Below are 22,331 nucleotides of genomic sequence, written 5' to 3'. Positions count from 1 at the left end.
TCCCTACAAAGGACTATTAAAAACTACTGTTGCTGAGAAGGATTCTCATGTTCCTTGAATCATTTTGGCTAGTGCAGCACTGTCTATCAGGCCTGTCATGTCAGAGAAAGCAGACAGAAGCAGAGAACAGACACAAATTCCTATTTTGCAGTAGGAAAAAAAGATGAATAGGGATGATGTGATTTTTATTTTATGGTTCACTGAACAGAAGACCACAATCAGTGGCAGTGCCAGGAAACAAAGCATCAGTTTATACAACATGTTATGAATTCCTGGTTCTGGAAAAAGGCAAATCCCTAACACCTGAGTTAGCAGTATGGATATTTTAAGAAGTCACAGCCAAACAAGCTGTAGTTCTGGGCCTGACCAAGTGCTGCAGCTAGTTTAAATACTTCTTTCCAACTGTTTGGAATAATGAGGTTGTAACAGCTAGCATGCAGGTGTGGTGAAATTCCATTCACAGTGGAGAATTTTATTCCAAACACCTTCTGAGGTCAGGGCACTTGGAACAAGTCAAAACCCTATACGCTGAACCATGCAACTGTTTCCAGAATCACAACCAGATTTCACGCCTATCTACAAGTTTTTGGAACAGCATCACACACCTGAAATCATGAAGCCTCTAACCAAGACCAGATGCACAAGTACAGTAATTCATTCACCCAGTAAAGCTTTTAAACCAAGTCCCATTTGAACACAAGCTGAAGAACATGGACTAAGTGATGTGACCAAAGGTTTTAATGATTGCAGCAGGCAATTGCAGCAGAATTGCATCAGCTCCACCAAGGCTGGGTTTGAGATAACAAAGATTGCTATTTTTAGATCTAATACGAGAAATAAGAGATTAGGCTTAAGATATGGGAAGAATTCCTTCCAAATGCTGTTAAACTCTTTAACTGAGAAATGCAAATATGGAGAATGAAATTTGAGGAAATGTTAAGTAGCTACCTCAAGTCAAACAAAAAAAGAGTATCATTGTACAAATCTAATAGTTCTGAACTATCTAGTAGTATTACTCCTGTTTAACTTCACAAAAGCACATACAGACATTTGAAAAACAGCTGGAACATTTTCACTTTTAGCTCAAGTCAATGAGTTTGAAAGTCACATCTGTGTGTAGTCTTTCAGCAAGTCTTACAAGGTCACCAGTGTGCTTGTTGTCAATTTCCCTAGAGGAAATATTAATGATATTAAAGATACTGCAATCACACAAGTCAAGTCTCAACATTTTAAGAGACCAAGAAAATTATCCTCCTGGTAATATATGACAGAAATATAACAACCAACATCTAGGCACGAGTTCTAGTTCTTGTTCAGAATGTTCTGCTCCCACATGGACAGGAGGGTAGCTGTTCCAGTAGCATACAAGCACTGTGCTGAGCCCATTTTCCTAAAAAGATTTTGGGTCTAACTCTGTGCTTACCTTTACAACATCGTATCGGGCCACATCTGCATCTGACTTATTTTCATCCTTTAATGTTTTATCCTGTGATTTCTCTGCTCCATTTACTTCTTCCTCTTCTTCCTCCTCTTCCTCCTCATTGCTGGGGACAAAGGGGAATGCAGCCATCCCTTGGTACCATGAGAAAGTCCAATCAAGATATTTCTGCAAGGAGAGCAAAAGCATATAAAACAGAATTCTCACAAAGAAATCAAAAATTTGCAAGGATGCTTTTGATTATGGAAAGCTTTATTGATTCCTATGTAGGCTCATTAAAACAGGAACATAAAGGTTATTCTAAACACATACAAGTAGAATGCATTTCTTTTTCAGGGATGTGATTTTAACCTGACACACACACACTTGGGAAACCATGAAAAGCAATTACTATGATGTGAACTAAATTCACTACATTGGTAACAGAAATTCAGCTTAACTGAAAAAAAAAAAAAAAGAGTACAAATAAATAAACAGACCACCAAGGCTCTAGAAATTAAAATGAAATTTGGCATTTAGTGTTCTATTTCCATTTCTGGACCTGTGTGGAATTTAGGTCACAAATAACAAAAAAATATCATGCAAAAATTGGTATGATAAAATAAAGACTGCTTTGTGTATTTAGTCATGTTTTTTTTTACTTTTGTTTGAACACCCCTCAGCTTCAGCAAATAGAAAAACCCCTTTTTTTTGTTCACAGCTAATGACAGTGTCAGATGCTCTCAAGTTCTAGTGCAGTAAGTGAGCTTTCAACTCTTCAGAGAGGAGACTGCTCCCATAACAGACCTACTTCCCCAAAATGTTTTAGAACATAAAAGACATCCAAATCAAATTACTTGCACTGCTTAATAAATTTCCATTTCCTGAACTCGCAATCAGAAATAACTAACACATTAGTCAGAAGTGAAGTGGTAAACTTCAACTGCTGAATACCAAGCAAGCACAAGTTATTATCAGACATTAAGAAAAAAAAAGAGAAAAATCAGTATTAACTAAAGACGGTGAATGACGTGGTCAGAAAAGGACTGAGTTTTGGGGATTAAGCTATGAGTCCATCTGGAATACAGAGTTTGGCACTACAGTCTTCCTTCCACCAAGAGAAGGAAAGCATGAGACAAAAGGGCTGCCTGGGGAGGTGGTGGATTCACCATCCCTGGAGGTTTTCAAGATTAAACTGTATGTGGCACTTAGTGCCATGGCCTAGAAACCATGGTAGGGTTGGGCTCGATGATCTCCGAGGTCTCTTCCAACCCAGTTGATTCTATGATTCTATGAAAGTAGCTGGGCCTTCAAAGCAAACAAAAAGAAAGTTGCTTCCTTCCCAAAGCCATTGATGGATAAACAAAACCTTCAGACAGAGTAATTTTTGTGTGCTCATCTTCTGTGTTTATAATGCAGATAAATCCTATTTGTCTCACAAATCCTGGAGCGAAAGGTCAGACTTCCAGCCCTGTCCCTTCCTCAAAGACCTTTTAAAATTCAGTAACACCAGGTTCTAGGAAGGACTCTCCAAGTTCGAAAATATACTGATACAGCACTCAGAGTGCTGCTTCTGGCATCAAAAGTCAGAAATCCCTGATTATACAAGATATCACACCACAGGCTTTGATCTGAAAACCAAGAACACTGCAGAAAGTTATAAACCAGAGTAATATCAGGAGAAAGAAAAGAACATTAAGAAGCAGATTTGTTACATTAATTATCTACCATCAGTGAGCAAGACTCATTTAGCAGAACTCCATTAGGCTCATAGCTTAAAAAAGGAGCACAATGTGGAGAATGCTACCTACTCCATCTCTCTTGCCTCCCACTAGGCATAGCTCTACAGGCCTGGTAGAAGTTACAGGGGGCTTCTATCCACTCTTCTCTAACACCAGCCCCTTTGCAGTTGGACACAGGAGCAGCTCTCAAGGAAGGAACTTGTAACACAGCCCACAGCATGCTTTGCCTATAACAGACTGATCCTGTCCAACCAGGAATACATCTTTATCTTGCTGCTCAGGGCTTTCCAGTAGCTCTGAAAATCTCCACGAAGTCTCAACCTTCTAACCAATGAAAAAGCATCAAGGAGAAAAGAAACACATGAGAAGGACAATTTAGACATGTATCAGTGTTACAAAACCACATGAGGACAAGAGAAAATGGACAATGAGAGAAAAAGAAAACAGCATTATGAGGCATAATAGCCTCATAAAGCAGGAAGAATATTTAATCTGTTAATAAGCAGGAAAATTATCAAATAAGAGAAAGTATAAAATAAGAAAACAACAACATAAGGGGCCATATTAAAAAAAAAAACACCCTAAATTCTACACATAAACTAGTAGCAGCCTGATCTAGACTACAAAGATATCAAAAGAAAAAGAAACTCAGCAGCCTGTACTGAAATCTACTTATAGGACAGAGCTAATTCAAACAGGAGGAAAAAAAATACACTTGAATCTCTCAAACTGGGATAACATGCTCCATTGTCCGTCCCAAAGCACAGCAATGACGTTCTATTCACCATCAGCTAACTCACCCAGAAAGCCTTTGTTCAAGCTACTTACCATGTTTCCTCATTCTGATTCCTGTAAACAGCTCAACATGAAATCAAACCCAACCACTGAATGACTGTCTCACCTCATCATCCAGTGACACCAGCAGAGCCCGGAGAGCACCAACAGATGCTGCCATGACATTATCCACTGCATCATCCAGCGAGAAGCGCAGCAAGAAGAGAAACCCGGCATCAAGCAGCAGCCGCAGAACACTGCCCTTCAAGGAGGAAGCAAACTCTCCAGCCCTGGCCTGAAATGTATGCCACACACAGCTAGGGTTAAGGTTGTCTCACCTCAGCTGAATGCATCTCAACATTCTGCGTCTTTGTCTCTTCCCATTTCTACTGTAAAGCAGCTAAACAGTGTGCAGGTCTTCTTCCTTTATTTTATCCTACTTTCATTGTACACAGGCACATAACTATGGTTCCTTAATGCAGGAAACCTTTCTTTCTTTCTAAAGTCTGGACCTATCTTTAGACTTCACCCTGTTCTGCCCCATTGTCCTTCTCAAAACCACAGTTTCTTCTTCTCTGCCTCCACTGCCATTAGAGGGAAGGTTAGCACTTCCCTCAACAGCTACATGGAAATGTGCACAGAAGTAAAAATTCATTTTGCTTTCTGCTATTGGCACATTGCTCTATGAGTAGGTTTGATTCATTCTCACCTCCTATGGAAAATGCACATCATGAAGCTGGCTCAGACAACAGGAGTAAAAGGGTCAATGCTAAGAATAAGTTTGTCACAAAAGTAACACCAAAAAAACCCAAACTTACGTCCAAATCAACAAGAGAACTGAAGTTGCAGCACTGCTGCTGAACACCACTCTGGAACCTTCCAGAGAAATCTGAATCTCAGTTTGTTATGTCCCAACACATAACTTTTCTAACAGTAAGGATCCTCAGTGAAAAAGAATGCCCTGCTGGTGACTTTGCTCATCTCCAGCAGAAAGCAAACAACCAGTACCAGGGAATCTGGGCCCTAAGACACCAGAAACTTGAATTATGGGGGGAAATTCCATTGGAAGTCACTTACCTTTTGAACAATATGACCCAGGACCTGTAGAGACAGTGTCCTCTGTTGTGTAACTTGGCTGCGAGACAAATGAAAGAGCTCTTGGAGAGAATAACCAGCCCTCTAAATGACAAGGGGAAACAAAACAAAGAAACCAGACCAACCCTCAGCTATAGGTAAAAACAGGCCCCTTGAAATAAGATCAACTGTAAAATACTATGTAACAGAAGACAAACTGCAATGCAATGCTGCTTGCCACTTTGTGGCAATTGCAGAAGAGATTCTAATCATTGGTATGACAGGAGAAAACTGAACTTCTTAAGAAAAGAAAGTTATGTGCACCTTTTTCCAGTACCACAGAACCTTAGTAGCATTAAAGAGAAAAAGGATTAACAGAGTTTTCTGGAAGCAAAGCAGTTAATGCATGCAGACACAACTTGTCTTCAGGAGTGTGTTTCTAAAGAAAGATCACTGTAATTTCCTAAGGTGTTCTTGTCTCTAAAAAGCCTTGACACAAAAAGAATGGGTCAAATCAAACACAGAAAATAGACATGCTTGTACCCTTTCTACTATACTACACCTACCTCTGCCTCTTCTCCATGGTGATGCAAGCCTAGATGTGTTGGCAAATCAGCATCTGCAGGAATCAATTCTCCTTTTAAACTGAATCGAGCTTGCATTCCCTACAACAAAAGGGTGGAGGGAGAAAACTATTATTTCTATTGCCATCCACTCTGTTCATCACTTAAAATACCACTTTTGACACCAACTGCAGGAATATGACAGTTCAAATCCTCCCTGTGTCAGGCCTCAAATTCTATAAAAAAAAGTTTCTGCTGTCTTTCATTTCTTCTTAGCTTTCAGACCTGTTTCATCACAGATTACAGTTGATAGACTCTCACTTCCCAGCTCTCTTGAGCACTACAGACAGAACTGATCACATATCATCCCATCCTGTGGAATCTCTCAACCCAAAGGACTAGTTTTTGAAGCCTCCAAACCTATTACTGCTAAGAAGCATGATGCAGACACAAACATACAAAATAAAAGTTTCTGTTTTCAAACCTTTTTGGTTTTCTTCTGCTGGGGTGGGGGCAGATCTTTCATCCATTCCAGCTTCTCAAACTCCACATTGTCCATATTAATCCATTCCTTCCTGGGCTTCACAGGCAGATCATCATCTTTGTGTGAGGAGGAAAAAATGGAAGTCTTACCTTCTAAGACAGGAATTAAGAAAATACTATTCCCTCTTAGCCAAGCTGCTTGGCTTAAAGACTGCATCAAATATAGGATTCATGCAAAACAGAAAGCAAATGATTTTCAAACTGACTGTTGTCTGATGTGTAAACATCAGAGGTTTAAAGCTATTTTCATCTTTCATGAGAGCTAGAAGAGGAATTAAAAAGCACCGTAACGAAATTCACAGACAAGGCTAATTTAGGAGAAGTTGAATAGAAGTCAGGACACAAATAAGGCAAAATGATCAGAACTAGGGCAGAAAAAATAATATCAGACCTACTTTTGAGAAAGCATACAAATACCATCCAAGGAAGGGAGTGTTAGCGAAGATATGAAATGATTAAAAAGCATTAAGACAGAGTCCTAGCAAACTATTGGAAGCCAGTTTGATTTCAGTCTAGACACACCAAAGAGAGCACAAGCACTACTATTCGTGTTTTTGTCACATTTGCAATGCTGCTCTTCAGTATTCTACTAAAGGCTTGAGGAGATCAGCTTGGGAGGATCAAAACAGCTGAAAATTTGCAGTTCGCCAGAGAGACAGCTCAGTGGGGAAACTGGACAGTTGAACAAGAATTTCAAAGGTGCAAGTACTAAAGGAAGAAATTACTAACTTAACTTTATAAAGAGCTTTGACTAGAAGAATTTGAGAAACAAGACATTTATGCTTGACATCACAAGAGTTGCCCTAGGAAAGACATAGATCAGCATGCGGAAGAATTGCATGAGGGACCAGAGATGTAACTGCAAACTGTTCGAACACTAGGAAAGGACATACTCTGTTACGAGGATACTATCCCATACCAGAATGGGAAGAGATTAGCTAAGAAGTCTTTGCTGTCTCAAAAGAAACCACAGGTAAGGACAGTAACAGGCACTCTGAGAGCATGAAAAGCAGTAGCACCACTCCAACTGGAGCAGCCCAGAACTCACTGGCATTCCAGCTATTAATCCTAGTGCTCTGGTCTTCTCTTGCAAAGAACAAGAAGTCCCACTGAGATGTTCTCTCATCAGATCTTTTCCTACTGATAACTGGCCTGACACATAACCTTTTACTTTGCTCCAATTAGCAGATAAACCTTCAGGAAGGGCAGCCATCCTCTCTAGGATGAAGCTTCACCCTTATGATCAATGTGGTATTGAATCAGGCAAGGAACCAAGTACAGTTATCTTCCTCAGCCAGAAAACTGTTCCACAGGATTTCAGCCAAAGGCTCAGCACACATTTTAACTGAAGGGAGGGAAAAAGCATCTGAAATGTACAAAAGTGGAATGTTTGTGGGCGGTAGATGCAAAATGAGAGGAAATAAAATCAGCTGAAAAATTAAACAGATTGACATTTATAATTTAACAAAATGTTTTCTCCATTAATCATTAAATTGATAGGGTTGAGTTAATCATTCTATGAATAGGATTATGCATGTTACCACCAGCCCTTAGTATTATGATCTTGTAAACAAGGAAATACAGATATATATTTTAAGGCGTCAAAAGACTGTTACTGAGAAATCCCTCTGCAGAAACACAAGCTGACAACGTGAATGCAACATTTGCACTGAACTTTTTTAGACTTGGATTACATTAAAGGCTACCACCCAATCTCTTAATTTTCTGCTTTGCTTCCCCTTTTGTCTCAGTGCCAGAATTTAGTTTTCCATTTGGTAAGATTACAAGTTGATGAAAAAGGCTTCACCATCTTGTTTCTAATAAATAGTAGCTTTTTATCTTATTAGAGAGGCACACTTGACTTTTGAGCAATCTCACAGCTTTGTGACATCATTCTCTCCCTAGGGAAATTCAGAGTGACCATTTCTGCTGCATTGTTCATGATGAATTTACTTTTGAGCATGAACAGATGCTAAAATCCCAACATTAAGTGCTAATGTCAAATTAACATTTACATCTCTGGTTGGCCAAGATGGGCTGTGGGCATAAATTCAGGCGCTAGAAAGGCTTCCCTTGGTTTTCTAACTGTGTTCCAGCTCATCCTTTCTTTGTTATTTCAAATACCCTGGGAAAACTCCTGTATCTTCCTGTGCAGTCTTCTATAGGAAGGAAAAGATGTCAGCACACAACATTCTAAACACTGAGCTATTCCCAAGAGCATTATTATGAACTCCATCGTTACAGGCTGAACAATCCATTTCTATTGCTCCCAGGAGAGTAAAAGAATGTCACTTAACCTGCTGCTATTTGTGCAATCAATTGTTCTGGAACTAAAAAGAGCTAAAAATAGACCTTTTGATTAAGATGGAATTGTGGAAAAGCAAAACTTGAGGAGAAACAGCAATGGGACTTTTCTGTTGTGTTTTCCTCAAAAAGAGGTTAGTCAGCTTTATTTTCCCTGCACATGTACACATACACACAAACATTCACAGACTCATCCCTCTCATCAAGAAAATGGTAAATGGTTGTTATCTCTTGCAAACATCAAGATGAAATCCAGGACTGATTCACAGACTTCTTTAATCGGTCTGCACATTGTACAAAGAATGATTCATAAGAGAGGATCAGGAGATGGAGACAGCCAAAAATTGACATGAAATTGGGGGAGAACGATGCTATGAACAAAAGTGTGGGGGAAATGAGAATGGGAGCCTAACAATCACAACAGAGAAAAACAAATTGCTAAAGAAAAAAATGCAGTGAGGAAAGCAACAATAAGGGCAGAAGCTTAAGGGGAAAACACTTCCTTTCTCCGCTATGGAAATGTATGGGTTGCTCTAGTTGCTGGCAATAAATCAGCTTTCTCCACATCAGGCATACGTTGAGCATTAAAGAGTTCTGTCTTAAGAAGCAACAGCTCTGTACCACTCTTGACAAAAAGCAGAAGAATGCTCTACACCTTACTACTTCCCCCTCTAACCGCAGCACAAAGAAAAGAACTGTATCCTGTGGAAATCACTGTGTGGGACAGAAGTCAAAGAGTGGGACCATCAGAAGCAGTGTCATGCTAAGACATACATGCTCAACATGAGCAATTTCCATGAAGTGAGACTGATTGTCATCTCTGTGCTACCCTCTGAGCTAATCACTCTTACCTACCCAATACCCTGTTGTCCCCAGACAGTTCCAGTTAAAAGAAATTATTCCAGCCACAGCTGAATTTCATTACAACACTCTTTGTTCACACAACAGAATAGAAGAGTAATGATGCCTAGTTTAAACCACATTTTCTCTCAAGAGGCCACAGAACAAATTTCCATAAAAAGCAAGACCTCCCACTGAATAGCTCACCTCCATTACACAGTGTATCACCTTTCTAATCTGTGAAGCCCATCAAGAAAGAATATCTCTTTTTTCTTGATCCCAAAATACATTTTTTTAAATACCATGATAAAATTTGGAGCAGGATCATTAACAAAGTGGCACATCAGTTTAATCTGGATTGATGTAAACGCCATATCAACCTTACATTTATGTACAGAAAACTAACAACATGAACTTTATTTCTTACCTGTGATTTCTACCTTCCTATTTTCTTCCTTCCTTACAGATTCTTCCAGGCTCGACTCCTGTATGGAAAGAGATGATCTTACACCACGCTGAGCCACAGGCAGAGATTCCACAAACTCCTCCGATCTGTTCTGTTCCATTTTTAATTCCTTTTTCTGGCCTTCATTGTTACCACATTGTGATCTTAAGAAAGCAACTAAACTGGAATCTGCAAGTATTGACAAAGAGACAGACAGAGATGTGACAGAAAGTCTCAAAATACTTCATATGCCTATAGCTCCTGCTATTTGTGTTTTAGTCTTTTCCACATGTCCTCTTCTTCTGTACCAACTGTCACTTCTTTTCAAACTGCAGCTCTTCACTGCTTTTTGACCTCTCAGGCACATAAGCTGGGTGCAACTGACTGGTGAGGAGACACCAGAGAAAAAAATGACAAATGTCATTCAAGGTAAAGGAACCACAAAAAAAAATCTAGTTATTTTCCCAGCTTACAAATAAAGATATAATTCTCTCTTTCCCCCTCACTGCCACTGAACAGACACATCCAAACTAGTCCATTCATTGTGCAGAGAATTCTGGTCTGTGACTTACAAGACGAACCCAGGTCGGACAGTTTGCCTGCCCTGCATATGGACCGATCAGTGGCATCAATCTGAACACTAGGAGCATACACAGGACAGACAGCACAAAAAGAATTACCTGCTCTTTACTGAATTGCACCAGAGTCATAGTTCATAGTCTAGATATTATGCTACAAGAAGGAGACCTTGTTTCTTCTGAACTGACTCCCCATCCTGAGAGTCAATTATGGTCTGACAACATCCAGAAAACAGACATGGCCATTCTCTCTCCATTCTCTTCACAGCAGAAGAGAAACATTAGAGAGGTGTGTTTCAAAGGATAGACTATATTCCTGTGGCTCCAAGCTCATCATTTTACTTTCAGATCTGCTACAGATAGCCCACATCATTTTGCATGGAGTGCACCATCTCTAAATACTCTTCATCTAGAAGATGGTGTTGGGATGCTTATGCCAGAGGTGAACAGTAATAGACTGTGCATTGTGCCTCCGCAAGGTACAGAAATACTCCAGTGAGCAGTGTCAGAGATATATAAAGTAAAAGAACATAACACCTACATTGGCTATTTATTCTTTGGAGGACAAAGGACAAGCAATCCACAAATGCTTTGTACCTGAGAGAAGTCATGCCAAAAATTACTCCCATGTCTCTGAAATATCTATCCCACACTTGTGATTGCTGCACACTCTCCTTATGATGCAGTTTAAGCTTTCCCTGTGTCATTAAAGCATACGTATTTTTTCTGAATGCGAAGCTCACACTTTCTTACACTTCACTGTACACAGCAAGGAAAAACCTGTATTCATTATTTCATCATTTCACACAGTGACAAACAAGTCACTGATCATGTCAATCTGTGCACAGTATGTCAGAAACTAAAACTACTTCTGTCCAGAATCTCCATGAGACTGCTCAGCACGGAATTGTCTACCCATCCTCACACTTCAGACCATGGAGTATCATCTGCTTCGTAACTAAGAGGTTAATTCAGGGACTGGGCAGCCTTTAATACCCACACTCCCGAATATGGAGAAAAAGTCTCCTCAATCCACAGCTCTGTGCCTGTCCAGTTCCAAGTTTACCTGCAAGCCAGCAATTCAGCTTAGGAGTTGCTTCATCTTGCATAACTCCCTACCCGTAGATATTCTGGAAATTCCAAAATTACTCCCAGTTTCCTTAAGTCCTCAAAGACTGAAAGATCTACAGTTTTAACCCACAGGACATAAAAAACAATGCAGTGCTTCAGAAAATATTGTTTAAAATATTTAAAATACATACTATCCTTTTGAAACTCCTTAAGTATTCACTTCACTAATATTCCAAAGGACAGAGCGGTGGGAACAAGGAGCAAAGATTCCAATCAGTAACAAGTGCATAAACAGGGTATTTTTTATACATGTGCCATTGTTATAAGCAGTGAACCTAAATGAAATAGTAATTTTGGAGAGCTCAGGTCTCTGAATGAAGGATGTACCTAAAAACTTTGCCTGCAATCATTTTGCACAGTTCCTCTGCCACGTTTTCATGCTGCTTGCAATGATCATTAATATGATCTTTAAGCTGAACCTACAAGAGACTTATGCATATAAAATGCCACTCACACCTAAATTGGATGCTAGAGGAGCTGAAATTACGAGAATTTAAAAAAATCCTTGTCTGCCGCCTACATCTGTAGGTGTATCTGTACATCTGTTCTTCTTGAGCATACAAATTCATTGAAACCAACACTAACAAGTTTTGCAGTGCCTTAGATCACAGAAAGTCTTATCAAAAATACCACATGCAGTGTTTTCCTCTACCTGTCATCAGCAGCCAGTGACAAGCACTCCCAGAGTACCACTGTGGACAGGGCTCCAAACCAGGGACCAGACCCCTGTCAGAACAACTCCACCCAACAGCCAGATAATTAAAACACTTTTTCAAGAAGTCAAGACTACTTGTAAGTTTTTCTGTTTTACCAAGTATAGATTTGAACCGAAATCTCCCACATGCCCATATGTTCTCCCTGTCTGGGTACTGACAGTTCTGGCCTGAGTCTTACATATTTTGAAGGGGAAGACCAAGGGCTCTCTCTCATCTCAGCATTGCTATAAGCTTTGCTTTCTTACCTTTGTCAGAGAATTACATTTTAGGACCCGAATACATGTAACCCTGTATTTGGTGTGCAAAGCAACATAGTTGCATCATATCCCACAGCAGAGGGAGGGATGAGAAAGACTTAAGCCAAAGCATCTCCCACTGAGAAATAAGTGCTCTTTAATTTCTTCATACTTAGTTGTGACTCGTAAGCTACTGATGTGACATGGAAGCTAAATTCTCCACATAGGGTAGGACCAGGAATCCAAGCTCCCATCTTTGACCTGTGAATTTGCTAAGACTTCAGGACACCCACACATTCAGGAAACATCCACATCTCTCGAACTGACCCTGGGAAGCACATACCCAACTGAGACAGAAGCCTTGCCTGCTCCTGCAGGATCTCTTCCTCAGACATGGATCGCAGCTTCTCCAGGTTCTCTTGGTGAATAGCTTGAGCTTCCTGCTCACTCTTCTGGCTTCCAAGACCCTCTCCCGTTATGAGACGAGGATGCTGAGAGGTCAAAGAGTCACCAGCCTTATCTATAAGATCCAGCAGAGAAAGCAGTTAGTGATTTAAGTTAATAGTCTACAGCACCCTGAATAAATCTCAATTCTGTCATTACTAGGTTTGCATAATTATTCCATTTTTTCTTTTTTTACCTTGGTAGCAAATGTAAAATATGAGTAAAGAAGTTGAGTTTAGTTTCAAACAAAACTAAAATATTTGGGCTTTCATCCCATCACAACAAAACATCATTTCCACCTTGTTTCTTTAGGAGCTTGAGGAGGAATGAGGGGAGAGGAATTTTGTTTCTTTAATACAAAGCAACAGCAAGAAAAGGTAAACTGGAGAATAATTCACATTTCATGAGCTAGAGCATTCTTCCAAGTTAGTGAATACTAGATTCTTTCTCTGCCCAAGAATGCCTGAACTCACATTTGTATGTCAGCTGAACCATGACCTAGCAAATATCTGTTGGTCAAAACAGAAAATTAAAGTTACTAGGTAAACCAGCTTCTAGAGTGATCCAGGATTCATTCCCAGCACAGGCATGTTTGCTTCTAACAATGTCCTGTACTGACCTTAAAGGGTTAAACACATGTAAGTTCCAGCAGGGGGGCATTTTTCCTACCCTGAACAAAATCAAGTCCCCTTTATCACCTGATCCAAATCCATTTTAAATGCTCATGTCCTTTAACAATAGCAGCAAGGTTATCTGCTCCTTTGGTCAGAGTGAGACCCTCAGCTGCCCTGTAACCCACTACACAAGGACCTGACTTAATGGCTTTACTCCTTATGTTTTATTCATATGCTCCATATAGTGACTTGGAACTTATGACCTTAAACCAGCCAAACCTGAAAGCATTCAAATCCCTGTTTAAACAGAAGCAATGACACTCTTCATAACATCAGTAAGATTGGATATCATTTCCACAGCAGTTGCTTTGCATATTGAGCAGAAAGAGATAAGAAGACAAGTGACCTGGTAAAAGCTTCAGTAAGCTTCCCACCATCAGCAACCACACTGAGAGTTACTAGACACAAACATGCTGTTACTATAAGAAATTGAGCTGCCTCTCTTCTTCTCTTGCTTCTGATCCTGCCTCAAGAGTCTTGTGAGGAGGCCAAGCCATATTCTAATCCCTCTATTGTGCTACTACATTTTAGAAGGGTTCATCTTCAAGAGGATCACAGCTATAGGGCTGCTGTACTTCACTTTGAGAATTCTCTGACAGAACTATACATGCCCAATTGTAACAGGATATACAGTAAGCACAGTTTAGTGACCTGGATGGTGGATATGTGCACACACAGCACAGTGCAACTGGGGGTCCTCTTACCTATGCTCTGATGGGGGTCAAGGCAGACAGAAACCTTAGCCAAATGGTGATAGCCTTTAAATGATATGTGGCCTCTATTTCAGTGTGAAAAATAGGGCGTCAGAGTAAAACTCAGACACATGGTGGTCCTAAGCAAATTGGACTGCCCAAGTCACACACACACAAGCACAGAAAAAGGCTGGAGATATTGAACTGGCCTCATCATTCCTTGTCATATTGCTGTCAAACAAATAACTGCTGGAGGTGGCACTGACTCATCAGCACTGCCTCACAGCATTCCTTATGGAGCTAAGCCACTTGGTGAAGGAAGACTGAGCTTTCAAGCAGAACCCACATCACAGTGGTCTCAACCGCCTTTAACAAACACCCTCTTCCTAAAACTGTGGAACTCAACAATGAAACAAAACATAACATAGAACAAATGAAATGGGAAAGGACAAGAACCTTGAAAAATGATTCTGTTTGGCCCTGTGTGAAACAAAAAGGAAATCAGTGAAGCTAATCCAATTTTTTAGAATGTTACTTTGCATCTCAGACCATTTAGAATCCTCATCACAACACAGACATTCCAAGTGACCTTGAGATTCCTAAACTGAGGACAATGGTGCGACCCTAACTTAAAAACAAGGCGTGCTGATGTTATGGTTGCTAAGACTGTGTAAATACGGTAGAGGCTGGAAAAGCAGAACCTTCTCCACTTACCACTCCTGACGCTGAGGAAAGGTGCCTCTCCCGCGGACCCCTCAGGCTGCAAGGCATCTGGAGCAGCGGTTACTTGCACGCACTCGGCAGCAGAGGGAGCTGATGTCACCTTTTCAACAGTTCTTTTCGCTGCCATCTTCTGTGCGAAAATGCTTTTCCTGCCAGATCCCACCTTCACCTGCAAACAGGGGAGCCATCTACCACTTTCCACTCCAGACCCCCCCGCACAACCTGCCACTATCAAATGTACAGATCTGATCCTAAAGACACCCTCAGATCAGACCTTGGGACATGACACGGAGAAACCACTGGTAGACACCTGCCCTTTTCTATGTGTGTGTTGTTCTTGTTTTAATGCAGCTTAAAGCTAGATCCGAGAGACAAAAACATGAATGTTTTTGGTACCTAGAGAAGGAAGATAATTAATTATAAGTGAATTCAAGCAAGGCAAGTACACCTAAAATATCACCAAACACCTCAGTTCCAGCATCCCTGCTGTTTGAAAGTTCTGCATGGCTGAATACTTTGGATTTCTGAGGATAAATGCGGCTGTACTTCACCGTGCTCACCACACACTTGGAACAGGCTTCTTATAAGATGATTAGAGAGCAGCAGGGTGAAGAGATTTACACAGTAAGAAGTGGGCAAGTGGTGCTAAAATAATCCTGACTAAATGACTGTGCTGCTTGCCTAGTTGATAGAAGGGCATGGCTCTGAACAGCCTTGCACAGGATGCACGGGAAATAAAAAGCAAACTAAGCAAAAAAATCTCTTGCATGTCCCCAGTCCAAAGAAGAAACTTAGAAGGCAGTCTGAACATCTGGTAGCTGCTTTGTGCACTCCTGCATCATGTAAACAGAACTGGTAGTTCTAAAAGTATTACTCTTGCCTTTCAAAATAGCTATCCTTCAAAATAAGCTACCTCTTCAAAGCAACCGCAGCTATCAATCACATAACAATTCCCAGCATCTGACTCCCACTCAGCTAGCAGCTCTTGCTACTACAGCAACGACTGATAGCAGCCATGGCTCCCAGTTTTACAGCCTCAGAAAAAAAAAAATTATGCTAAAATCCAAAAAGCTGCAAAAGATACTCTGAGCAACCATACTCTGATGTCATGCCAGGAGAAATCAGGTGCAACTCCAGTAAGAACAAACTTAATCAAACCTGGTGGACAAATTAACAGAGACTGTTCCTCAGAGAAAAACAAGCAGAACACAATCAGGTGTATTACAGCAGCGCAGATCTGATCCACCTTACTGAAGTTAGCTGAAGAGGGCTACCTCTTCCTAAACCAAAAGGATTCCAATGTTATTTAACTGCAGGGTATGACTACCTGAAGGCAGCTTGGTAAAAGAACTCCCTCCTACAACTAGGGTGGCAATGTCAGAGAAATACTGAGCTAGCTCACCATCTCCAGCACACCAAGTCAATTATTTTGAGCCCTACCAAGCCCCACTAAGCATTAGGCATTACTGTGGAGAAATCTGAATTGTTAATGAGGTAGCATAACAGCTGCTCCCAATCTTACCTCACTTCTTATCTCAGAGCGGTGAAATGACCTTGGAAATGGGTCTCCTGTAGGCACTGGCATGGTCACTGCTACTGCACTTGTGTCTCGTTCCTGAACAAAAAAATAAATAAAAAAACCCACACCCTGTAGAAATCATTGCAACAGCCAGACAAGTTCATATCATCTGCCTAAGAGAGGACTCGAAAGCTCTCAGCTCTGCAGCTCACATTGTCATCAGGCTCAGAATACCCTGTGCTTATTTAGAACTAAAGTGAGGATATTTTCCAAAAGGGTGGGCTGACAAACTCCACACATCACTCAAAGGAAAACCTGGACCGGTGAAGAGCAATCAGAACACCCCCCTTAGAGCCCAGAAACTCAACCAAATCCACACTACAGCACATGCCTGCATGCAAGCAGCATGACCTGCAGGCAGTCTGGGCTGGAAAGCAGATTCAAATCCATATTGAACTGACAGCAAAAAAGTGCCCATTTCTTTCAGGGTGCTCCAGAACACTGGTCTACAGTGCTGCTTCATTACACTGTAGAAATAAAACACAGCAACAGAGCCCTTCATCCCTGCTTAGTTCACAGCATTAAAAAAAACCCCACTAGATCGTCACACAAAAAAACACATACAATAATTTTGCTCAAGACTGCTGTAATGTGTTGATCGTGACTCTCCAATCTTTCCTCTGGATCCTCATCCTCAAAGTGGACATGAGCACTTTTGATCTTGGACTTTTTTGGAGGAGCTGGAGTTAAAACTGGGAGAACATCAGGAAAATCTGGGGAAGCAATAAGTAAAAAAAAAAACCAGTCACGTTACTTCTATGTAATCACTGTGCATTAGGTATCAGATCACGGCTCCCTAATAGCACCTATTCTTGCTCTAATGAGAAATAAAGATGAGGAAGCAGTAAGACGATTAAGAGTCCTCTGACTTGCACTGGGTAGTGGAGAGAATCACGCTCAAGAATTTTATTATTTATGTATCAGCACAAGGTCTTTTCAAAGAGTTCCATAAGCAGGAAAGGATACTGAGGTCTGACTGCAAGTATCAAGGAAAGAAGCAAGGCTGTACAAAAACAAATATTGTCCTTGCAGGCTGTGTTCAGGCACAGAGAAGTACATTTCCACTGCCATCTCTAACAGTAAGGGATTAGATATCATGAGCAACTCAAGGCCCTTTTTCCACCATCTATAAACAGACCATACCTCCTCTACCTGGAAACAAGCACTGCAAGATTTAAACTGTTGCTTTTAAGAAAGCACCTTGACCTTCTGAGACTATTAAACACATGACAAAAGTGGTAGTTACTACCAATAGCGTAAACAAAAGTGGAGAGAGGAGGCTTATCAAGCCAGATCTGCTGGCTGAAAGCTGGAGCTGTTAGCAGAGCTAAACCTCAAGACACTGTGAACAGGGTCTGGATAAATGGCAAAATAAACAGTGAGTGTCCAATCAGTACAAATCACAGAAAACACTTCTTGCTGGCAAGTACCACAGACAGCTGATAAATGTAGACAAAGGCAACAGGTGGTTCTCCTAGATGCTAGTAACACTGGACAAGTACATTTTCCAACAAGGCTAAGAACAAACAATATTGCAAGGAGGACACAAATACAGGGCATTGTGGGTTGAGAGGGAGATGAAAGGTAAGCAGTGAGGAACACCAAAAGGGACAGAGAATCTTAGTAATTCAAAGAAGCCCACAAGAGAATTTACCATCCATCATGACTACATCCTTGCTGTCCCGCAGTGGAGGTCTCTCAGCATCTGTGCTCCCTTTCTCCCCCTTCCTCTTGTCTGCTTTCTTCACAATCTTCACTGCAGGTGAAGCTCTGGCTGCCAGGAACTCGTTTTGAAAGTGCAGCAGGTCTGCCTCGGATTCCCCAGGCTTTGGTCTTGACAGCATCCTGCCTTCTTGCTCTTGAAGCCCAGACACACTGTTCACATGGAACCTACTGAAACATGGAAAACTGGTTACAGAACCAGATTTCCTGGGGATAGAATGGGGACAGCATGGAAAAACTATTCATTTTCATCCCACCCTTATGTTCCTGTGCATACTACCGACACCCTACTTCAGGATCATCCCAAGACTCAACTAGTTGAACCAGATTCGCACACAAACTGTTTACCTTGTTATGCAATGTTGAACAACATGCTGCTAGACAAGTCAACACCTGGTCTACCAGCCAGCTGGAAGCACAGTGGAATCTGTCCAGCAAAAAGCCAGGCAAAAAGTGCATCACTACCAGAATGCCAACACCATGGCCTTGGATTTGCAAAGCCAGAGCAGCACCTGGTTCATGATAACAGATTTGACTTACTCCATTATCGACACTGATCAAGAACATCAGAGACAGAGTATCACACAAACCTCCCCCTCCAACATACCATCTTCTCTGGATCCTAGCATTAGCATCTCTGTCAGAATGCAAGAGCCTGTCCACACAGATTTGGACAAGGCACTTGCTGATTCTATTTGCTCTCCTTCTCACTCAAAATCCCCAAGTGAAAAGTGTTTTCTTCCTGATGTGCTCCTCCTGTTTTAGTTCTCTCTCACTTTTTCACTGTCCTCTTATTAGCAGAAGTCATGCTATTTCCAAGCATTTTCATTCACTACCCAGGTCAGTTTTGGGTTGAAAGACAATGGTGGGATTTAATAGACTTATCTCTGGGCACATGAAACTTACCAGGAAGGCAACTAACTATTCCACCTCCCATCTACTGGGCAGGAAAATATAAGTGAGTCTTACCCCCCACCTTTTATTCCCACAGCCTGGGACCACCAAGCCATTTCTTATAGGCAGCAAGTAAAGTGTTTTCAAACACATTTCGCACTAATTGCATCACTGATCAGCACTAATGCTGCAGACTTGACACCCTCCCACATTTAGTATCTTGAAATAGTTTATATATATTTGATCTCTTCCACTTTTAAAAGCCCATTAGGACTCAGTGATGACTCACTGTGAAGTTGGAAAGTGGACACAGATTTTTAAAACCACAAGTATCTGCCATATGGAAAGGCTGCACGCATGAGAAAATGCAAAGCTTGGAAGGAAACCTCTGTCTTATTCTCAGACCAAAACAAAACTTGATAGTTGTGCAGGCATAGCCACTGCCCTGAAGCCAATGTTTAGCCTTATACTATTATCATACTTGATTGTAAAATATGTGGGGAGATACCTTGTGGGAAGGATGCGAACAGACAAAATAATTACTTCATGCAGTATTTATGCCCTACTCTTGGAATATTTATACTATTTTCAGAGATCTCATTACTGACCAAGGTTGGTTAAGTGCAATGCTGCTGGTTCTAAGAGAACAAAGAGGTACAGGAAATTTTACATTTAGTTATTGGTTTTAATCAAGGCATAAGTATAAAACCACCAACCATGTGAGACTCAATGAAATTCCATTTCCTGACCCTCATTTTGTGCAAAATCTGGACTAAAACCATTCAGACTAAAATCATATGCATTTTGCGTACCAAAACAAAGAGGAGTTTTTCAGTGGTTTCAAGGGACTCTCCATTCACTTCAGTACTTGATGACTGAGGAACCAAAGCTCTTCACCCCATGTCAAAGTAATAAATCAGTTGTCTGTTTCCAGATTATCTCAAAACACTGACTTATTGAAACCTGCCAGCTCAAGAGTCCCAGAAAAACAACTTCCATTTACACCAAGTGTGCATATGACACGAGCAGCAGCAAGGGGAACTTTCATGAACCCTCTCAACAATAAAACACTTCCCCAGCACACAGGGAAAATGCCCAATTTCTCCACCAACACTGTCAAGGACATCTGTGTAACGCAGCCCCTACCAAAGGCTACTTCAAGGTAGGAAGGGAAGGGGGCACCCTGCTACAGTGCCTTGCTACTGTCAGAGAAGGACTTAACACAAAACCACCTGGGATCTCACCGCAACTCTGACTGATGCTGAGAATGCAGAGACACTCCCTTTCAGCTCACCTCCCTTGCAAATGCACAGCAGAAACTGCAACTTCTGCAGACAGCTCCTTTTTGTGTGTGTGTATTCTCCCAGCATAAGCACACGCCTACTTGCTGTTTAGTTATGGACCCTTGTGTCCCAACAGGACCTCCCACAGCTGTATTTCAGTTGCTGGGTCCCTCTTTGAAATGTGTAAGTAGCACCACATGCTAGTGGTGCTACTTACACTAGAAGCCAAGTGTTTTGTTCCTGTTGTCACAGGCTTCAGAGCCCAAAAGAGGAGGATGCCAGGATTAACAGACACAACCCACCCAGTTATAAGCAAAGCGTGCTGCTAATCTTCCTGCGATAAGCCTCCTCCACACAGAGATGTACATAAACTTGTCCAAGTCTCTGCCTATTAAAAAAGTTAATCAAAAATACCTTGAAAATCTTGAAGGCCTTGAAACTGGCTCTGTTTCTTTGGGAAACTGTAATGCACAAGAAGTCAACTTAAGCAGCCACTGTCTAAGAGGTCAGATGTTGTTCCAGGAACCCTTGCCTCAAACTCATTTCTTAAATACACATGGATCTTGCAGACAGACTGACTGCAGTGAAAACAGTTTGCTGCTCCTATTTCCATGTCTCCCGGAAACCTTCTAAGCACATTAGCAACACTCCCCTGGCCATCAGAAGGAGGAATTCTTACCCACCAGACTTTTCCAACCCAGCTGATTCTACGATTCAGAGAAAACATGCGGGAAAAATAACCAACAACGGATGATCAGCACTAACCTCAGCATCCAACATGCTGTTTACCTCCAATCCTGCACGTGGCTACTTAAAAGCTCACCATACACAGCCTCTTTGCCTAGAGGGACCACCATTCAGACAACATGTGCAACCCACCAAGGATATTTTCTGGGAACACATAAGGGATCCAAAATGCTATCAAAGGGCCATAAGCATCTTTACACTCCACAACAAAGTGACTGTTATGTGGGCACACTATCATCTTATTTCATACAATCCAATCCTGTTAGGCTTTTTAATTTCTCCTGGCTCATCTGCATTTAGAATGCATTTTTCTCCCGCAGCAGCAGAGCCTGACAGTCCAAGGGAGACACATATCATAACAACCTCTATGAATTAGACACAGTCAAAGGAGAAAAGATAGCAAGTATATGTAGAGGCAAAGAATAATCTCCAACCGCTACTGTCATTTCTGAACCCTGAGGATGTTTTTTTCAGCCATCCTCAAGTCTACAGGTTTGTTTTCTTTTGATAAAGCCATCAGATTTGGGTGAGAGGATAATACCAAGTCCTGCAGTCACGATCAGTGCCTCAAATTAACCTGTTTCTTCAGACCTTGTTGATTGAGGTAAGAAGCAGAGTCACATCTCAGTCTCTCCCAGGCAGGAAAGGCACTCAAGATTAGCAGTCAATGAAAGTGTCACTTGGGACTACTGGCTCCTTTGCAAAATGTGATGTCAAGCTCTGATCAGTCACGACAACACTTTCTGCACACAATATTGTAATGACCAACAGTCTGAAACACCTATGCTTCACGACACAGGCTGCTATAAGGCAGGCAGACTACTGTGAAGCCACTCCTTCCAGAAGGAAAATCCCAGTCAAACGAATCAACAACTGCAGGAATTCCTTCTCAAAGAGGCTCCACATCTCACGCTGATCATGCAAGACTCAGCGACTATGACTCTGCCTGTCGAGCACGTACCGTGTGTACGCACCCAGCACGCTGCCCCCACAAACGCCGGTGTCTGCAATGAAGAGGCATCAGGAGAGACAAAACAAAATGAAAACCAACAAGCTGCTGTTAACAACCTAAAGCGCTGATGCGTCCCAGCGCTCCCATCGCGCTCACAGCCCTCACGGGGTTTCCCACGCGACTCTGAACCGAACTCTTAAACACGCACACGAACACTCGGCCTGGCGAGGCCGCTCGGGCGGGGACCCGCTCGGAGCG

The 22,331-nt window shown here is 41.5% G+C and overlaps 1 protein-coding gene across 1 annotated transcript in view; it reads right to left on the bottom strand.

The window, feature by feature from the left end:
• RPAP1 (RNA polymerase II associated protein 1) overlaps positions 1-18,319 on the bottom strand; it is a 34,586-nt gene extending 16,267 nt beyond the window's left edge. Inside the window, exons 1-11 of the mRNA XM_009075594.1 lie at positions 18,130-18,319; positions 17,040-17,188; positions 16,419-16,511; positions 14,888-15,065; positions 12,707-12,883; positions 9,685-9,891; positions 6,055-6,170; positions 5,574-5,672; positions 5,011-5,112; positions 4,061-4,228; positions 1,424-1,606 (exon numbers count right to left, since the gene is read on the bottom strand). Coding sequence (XP_009073842.1) covers positions 1,424-1,606; positions 4,061-4,228; positions 5,011-5,112; positions 5,574-5,672; positions 6,055-6,170; positions 9,685-9,891; positions 12,707-12,883; positions 14,888-15,065; positions 16,419-16,511; positions 17,040-17,188; positions 18,130-18,319 — 1,662 coding nt within the window. The remainder of the gene's footprint in view (positions 1-1,423; positions 1,607-4,060; positions 4,229-5,010; positions 5,113-5,573; positions 5,673-6,054; positions 6,171-9,684; positions 9,892-12,706; positions 12,884-14,887; positions 15,066-16,418; positions 16,512-17,039; positions 17,189-18,129) is intronic.
• Positions 18,320-22,331: the final 4,012 nt, after the last annotated feature.

Source organism: Acanthisitta chloris, unplaced genomic scaffold, assembly GCF_000695815.1.
Source record: "Acanthisitta chloris isolate BGI_N310 unplaced genomic scaffold, ASM69581v1 scaffold2015, whole genome shotgun sequence".
In the NCBI taxonomy this organism is placed as follows: Eukaryota; Metazoa; Chordata; class Aves; order Passeriformes; family Acanthisittidae; genus Acanthisitta; species Acanthisitta chloris.
Note: the sequence above shows the minus strand (reverse complement) of the source record. Positions and strands in the feature narration are given on the sequence as shown.